The following is a 6,136-nucleotide window of genomic DNA, read 5'->3' as shown; positions in this document are numbered from 1 at the left end:
TGATATCAAAGTCAACCTTCAACGTTTAACAGATCCGGAGGTAAGCCCCTAGTAAACTCTCTCCGCCGTGGATACTGGACGAAGGAAGACAACAATGACTGTTACATTATCTTTACTGCCACGTTCTACAGCTTCCGTCGCCAATCTTTTCGAACACATTGCAGGCTCTTTAACTGTATCCCTGATGATGGTTATCACCTCCATGTCGCCCAAAACATCCCAAAGTCCATCACTAGCCATTACCTGCCAATCAAACCATATTTTGAGATATAGTTTTTAAAACTCATCTATTCTAAAGATTAGAAGTCCAGTTGTAATCAGTCATCCAAAATGTTCATTTTTTTACAACGAAAATGAGCCTTACCAGGAACTCGTCTTCCGCCGAAAGTACAGTTTCAGTTATCTCAGGTTCTGCAGTTACAGCAGGCTTCAGATCATCATCACCGATGGAGCGAGTTACCTATTAAAAGACACATCAATAGAGATAGTATTTGGCATGTTTAAAGACTTCTGTGCTCTTTATTCTATCAAGCATTAGCATGCAGAACCATCAAAGATTGTCTAATGATGAAACTAATGACAAGGAGTTAACTTCAAACTCAGTTAATATTGCAAAGATTTACGAAGGGGCAAACCTGAAGTGCAGCGCGACCAACCCTCCAAGTATCAACTTGCCATTTTACTTCCCCCCCTGAACTAAAAACACGGTTTCTCTCCTCAGGACAGCTTGCAACATGATCCTAACATGTCAGATTCAAATGGTTTAGAATAGTAACATGCACTAGTTGTACAATATATGACTAATAAATTAACATAACTTACCCTACTTAGAGCTAAGGGGCATCCTCTCCGACATAAAATTGTCCTGCAATCACCTGCATTAGCAACAAAAAGCTTGTTTCTAATTATTAGAGCAGCCACTGCCGTGCAGCCAGGATGCCAATCTTTCTGAATAACCCTCCTGGATTTTCGATGAGAATCAAGTTCATCTCTAAATGCAACATCTGTCTTAACAAATGCTTCCACCAGTGCATCAGCAGGACTGCACTCATGTATACACTTATTTAGTCCAATAATATGGATAATAATTTGACTGAGGCAGCCAAAGCAGTCAAAGTGACACACACCTGCATGTAGAACCTAAGGTTTTCAGAAATTCTGGCAATGCTTGAACTGAAAACTCAGCTGCTGCACCACCTGCAAATGTTATAAAGTACATAAACTTATATACATGGTAAAGGAACAGGAAAACTAGACTCAACCTGAACAAAGACAATTTTAGTAACTTCAAAGTAGAGACAGCTTCCATAGGTGGGGGGAGAGAAGTACTTGGGTTGATTTCTTCTAAGACAAGATTGCCTTTTCAGAAATGATTCTATTTCAAGAAATTCAAAAACTTAACCTGGCCTCCATTTATTTCGATGTTTTTATTTAAAATGGCTTTAGAGTCAAAATATTAGTTGTCTAGAAGTTTCTGGTGGCCATTACAAGCATTTATCCTCATATCTAGTCCTTACTACATCTTCAGTATTGTGTCATTGTTTTGCATACCTCTATGGCCATCAAAGACACCAAAGGCGTGAACATCCTTCTCGTTGCATAGAAAAGGCATAAGAAAATGTGTGTCCTCCATACTCTCCCGTCTCCCACATGTAGCAAAGGATCCCCAAGAAAGCACAGGATGGTATGCCAAAGAATCATCGAAAGAATCCAGCCACATTCTCAAACCAAAATTTACGCCAAATGAAGCTCCTTTGGATAAATATTCACCCTGAGTAGACCAGTTTATCTTTTCCTGATAGGTATGAAGGTTCTTAACGCTATCAATGACTTGATGACCATGGGAAATGGAAGGTAGCTGAAGTGAAAAATCTTCTTTCCCCATTTTCTTTCTTTGTTGCAGAATACCATCTAGTTCTAAAACTATATCATCAAACGAAGGCCTATTTTGAGGATTTGCATCCCAACACTTTTGAATTAGTGACAGCATACTGGCTGGCACTCCAGAGTCAATATCAGCGAGAACTGGTCGCAGTCCACCAGAGCTCACAGATGCAGTAAGTTGCTGCTCAGTATAGTTCATCTCCAGAACAGTGTGGGCCTGCCAGTAGCAAATAAATTACAAATAACTACTAAATTTTTAACAACGAAGAGTTGTCAATAGCGATGGTCAGAAATGTAAAAGCAATTAGCTTTGGGTAATCCAATGGCCACGCTCCATGTTAAAAAAACCAAGCAGAAAATATAAATCTAAAGTGTGTGGACACAATTTGTTTCTCTCTTCAAGTCTAGACATTAAATGACCAGCATGAAACTTATAGCAAGTGCAAAAAACTAAGATTTGCTTTTTAACATGATTTGTTGGAAGAGAAATTGCAGTGAGGAATGAGATTGCAAAAAATATTTGGCTGCATTTTGTTCTATAACTTACCATTCATACGAAGTTAAATCAGATGCCAAAATCATTAAAATTCAGTTAGCATAAAATAATATGGAAGGAAGAAGATCAAAAGATATAATTCTACTTGATTAATATACTGGCACAACTTGTTCAAAATTCCTCAAACTGTCTTTTAAAGTTTGTTCAACCCGCTAATTAATTTAGACTGCTACCTGGAGCAGGTAGCTGAGTTGGAAGCAGCTTATATTTGGTTTTGCTGCCTAGCACAGTGTAAGAATTGTAGGAAGAAAAGAGGAAGCAATTTATCCTTTGAAAGCACTAAATGACAGTAAAATAATCCTAAACAAGTAGATGATTATATTGGATTGGCCAATGAGGATATTTCTTCAGGAACCAGAAACTCCAACATTAATAGAACAAATTTTATTTGCCCCTTTCCCCATTAATCTCCAAGTAAACAAACGCAGGAACAGAACTTATGTTGAAATGAGCTTCCTTGAGCACAACCTAGATATTCTCTGTAAAGGCTAATGACCGAACAATTTTCCTTGTTACTTGGGCCACACAGATCAATCCCGGCAAGGTGACTGACAGATTTATTAAGATAATAATATGCAACCTAATCTGAGATCACTTCAGTATAATACTAACAAATAACATATGCAGGTCAGTTGGAATGAACAAACCATTTGGGTTCAACAAAATCCAGCAAGATTACCAGATTTGAGCAAGTTAAATACAAATCAGGGAGGTATGAACTCAACCAGACTGTAATTCACCGTTCGTATTGGTCAGATTCAACTATATAAGTTACCCATTTGAGGTCAGTAAGGCCTATATTATGTAGAAAATATATCCAACCTTGAGTTTTTGTCAATGTTTTTGTTTTTAAGTCCCAACAGAAATACGTAATCTAAGCATCAAATAATAAGCTATGTCTTGGAGATTGAACTTTTTCTTGATAAGCATATGCAAATGCAACTTAGTCTGGTACTGAACAATATCACTTATCAAAAAAAAAAGCTAAGCATAGTCAAGAAAAGACTGACCTGAGCTTCAGCACGGATATCAGTGTATGGGACAATGCCGGTTAGCAGTTCACTGCAATTAAATGGAAATCAAGTTTCATGGTTATAGCCCTACAGAGCTGCAAAAGAACTAGATTAACCATAGCCTAATGTTTCACTGCAATTTATCGACTATTGAATTCAAATGACAAACAGGGAAACATTACTCCATAATGCATAAGCAAAACATGATTAACCATGCTAGAGCATAGAAATCTAGCTCAAGGTGGTATCACTTAACAGTTACTGTAAGAGCTAATGCTAGCACCCAGGCAAAACCAGATCCAGTGATTCACCTAATATGCTATTGTTTTAGGGCTTTGGGAAGCAGGGATGTCTGATGTCTCTGCATATGAGACATTTATGTGTCCAGTGCCTACTGGAGGCAATGACAGTAAAAACAGAACAAACACACAGATAGAGACAATGTGCATACCATAAAAGTAGAGATGAAAGAAAAATGATAAAAAAAAAATAGATTCAATTTCTAAGGGCAGTGATTAGGATATGTTTTCACTATCTTGATCCGACTCTTCAGTTCCCATGGAGTACCTATGTTGAAAACATATCCACTGGACATGGGTATCAAGGTACACCTAAATATATGACAGAAACTTAGAAAAATGGACATTATGTGTTAAACACATTTCTCTATTCAACTCACCCCCCATTCCAAGCAACATATTCAACATTGATTTCACGAGATTTAAATTTTCACACAAAAACCTAGCAAAGACACTAAAATGTTTACTACAATGCAACATTAAATTCTAACAATTCTGGCACTTCAATAGAAACATTAAGAGATTAGTACTGAAATAAATCTTTACCACAATGCAAAAGACCAAAATGTTTTTTAACCCAATCTGAAATATTCTAGATACTTCCATTGCACCATAAAAAGAAAATCTTAGCATTTTAGATTAACAGCTAACTAGCCTATGAGCATATTATGAAATTAGGTAACTGTGCAATCTATATTGTATGTTAGCATAGCAAGAATCCTTATTCATAGACTATATAAACAATACATTGTTAACAGAAGCTTCAAGAACCCTTATTCTTACTTGATGGACACTCCAAAGCTGTAGACATCTGATTTTTCAGTATGTATCTCCTTCGTCAATATCTCAGGGGCCATGTAAATAAGAGTTCCAACCATATTTTTTTTGTGAAAACCACCTGTTGGCTTACCTGATGATCTCCAATTCTCAATAGAGACTCTTCTGAGATCCTTCTTATACTCCGCCAAACCAAAGTCAGCTAGGTGTGCAGAAAAGTTTCTGTCAAGCTGCATATGCATTAGCGGTGTAATATAACTTTAAGCTCAAAAGCCACTCAATTAAAACCATTTTTCTAAAAGTATCTATCACCAACCAGATAATAAGGACAACTAAAGAGATCATAAGATTATAAAAAGAAAATTACAAGAACATTTGCTGGCTTCACATCTCTATGTATGATTCCTTTGTTATGCAGATATTGCAAAGCCTTCCCTGGAATAAGAAAACAACAGAAAGAGCACAAGATGTAACATCATTAAAAAGGAAATTTTAGTAAATTTTGGCCCAATTAAGGGCAAAAAAAGGGGGATATGCAAGATAAAACTTAAAGCATCAACTGTTATTATGAGATTGTTTGAAGAAACTGTCACCACCTAAAAAATTTAATTTATGTTTTCTTAAGCCAAACATTTATATTTCTAGCATTGTTTCAGATCGAAAGCCAAATAGCCATTTCTCCCTATTAACTGACAAAAATACTTTTAATAGGCCCCTGAACACCCCACAAAAACTACACAGAAAAACCAAAGTTTAAGGTAAAACTAAAAGCATGAAACAACACAAACTTTCATTTACCGCCCATTTCAATGACACATCCTAGCACCTAAAGCTATTCACTACTGTACAAGCTATGCAAACATAATCTTAATATGTCCAAGCTTATGATCAGGACTCAGCTGAATTGATAATTGAATTCAAAGTTCAACAGTAGAAGCAGCAAGCGTTATTATCAAGTTTTTTTTAATAATGGAGAATGAAGATATACCTAATTGGAGCATGATCGAGAGCGCCTGATCAAGACCGGGAATCCATTCTTGCACATGTAACTTGTGAGCCAGATTGGTTTGTTCATAGAATTCGAAGAAGAACATATAATTGGGAGGCTTGGCATGCGCGGCAATGAGGGTAGCAACGCTAGGATGGTCTAGCTGGCAAAGGAGCTGCAATTCCTTGTGAAATTTATCCAACTCCTCCGAGGTAGACAGGGTTGGCTTCCTTGCAGCAACTCTCTTTCCATCCAAAATTGCTTCGTAAACAACGCTTTCAGCCCCTATCACCCAAAAACACAACGGATGAGCAAATTCTGGGTAGAAAGGAAGGGCAAGGAAGACAAGAGAAGAGGAAGTTACCCCTGGCAATAGGGGAAAGAAGAGTGAAGGAAGAAGGAGGAAGGTGAAGAGGGATGGAGTTGCTGGAGCAGCAACCTCTAACGCAAGTGTTTGGCTCCACTATGTCTAACCCCATTTTCCGTCCACTAATTTTCCAGCGGGCAACCCCCAATAAGAGGGATGTGATTTGGGAAGTTTCCCGGCAACAGGCTTCTATGGAAATTTCCCAAATCTGTGTGGCAACACCTTAATTGTCAGACACTTCTCTGTTTGTCT

At 37.5% G+C, this 6,136-nt stretch overlaps 1 protein-coding gene across 1 annotated transcript; it reads right to left on the bottom strand.

Moving 5' to 3' along the window:
* LOC120113830 (protein kinase and PP2C-like domain-containing protein) lies at window positions 1-6,102 on the bottom strand. Its single transcript, XM_039134877.1, has 11 exons — window positions 5,882-6,102; window positions 5,518-5,802; window positions 4,897-4,964; window positions 4,536-4,759; window positions 3,451-3,502; window positions 1,552-2,101; window positions 1,128-1,197; window positions 823-1,042; window positions 636-740; window positions 365-460; window positions 1-243 (listed from the first exon to the last, which is right to left on the bottom strand). Exons 1-11 carry the CDS (start codon window positions 5,994-5,996, stop codon window positions 49-51), a joined length of 1,980 nt encoding a protein of 659 aa, XP_038990808.1. The 5' UTR covers window positions 5,997-6,102; the 3' UTR covers window positions 1-48.
* Between the last annotated feature and the right edge of the window lie 34 nt (window positions 6,103-6,136).

This window comes from Hibiscus syriacus, unplaced genomic scaffold (assembly GCF_006381635.1).
Source record: "Hibiscus syriacus cultivar Baekdansim isolate YM2019G1 unplaced genomic scaffold, ASM638163v2 tig00110213_pilon, whole genome shotgun sequence".
NCBI classification, from domain to species: domain Eukaryota; kingdom Viridiplantae; phylum Streptophyta; class Magnoliopsida; order Malvales; family Malvaceae; genus Hibiscus; species Hibiscus syriacus.
Note: the sequence above shows the minus strand (reverse complement) of the source record. Positions and strands in the feature narration are given on the sequence as shown.

What these genes read in the sequence shown, in the direction of transcription:
- LOC120113830 (XM_039134877.1), bottom strand. Translation starts at nt 5,996, where the DNA reads ATGGGGTTAGACATAGTGGAGCCAAACACTTGCGTTAGAGGTTGCTGC. An exon ending in TTGGTCGCGCTGCACTTCAG is followed by an intron (nt 461 to 635) that starts GTTTGCCCCTTC and finishes GTCTTTTAATAG; the next exon opens with GTAACTCGCTCCATCGGTGA. An exon ending in CGGCGGAAGACGAGTTCCTG is followed by an intron (nt 244 to 364) that starts GTAAGGCTCATT and finishes TTTGATTGGCAG; the next exon opens with GTAATGGCTAGTGATGGACT.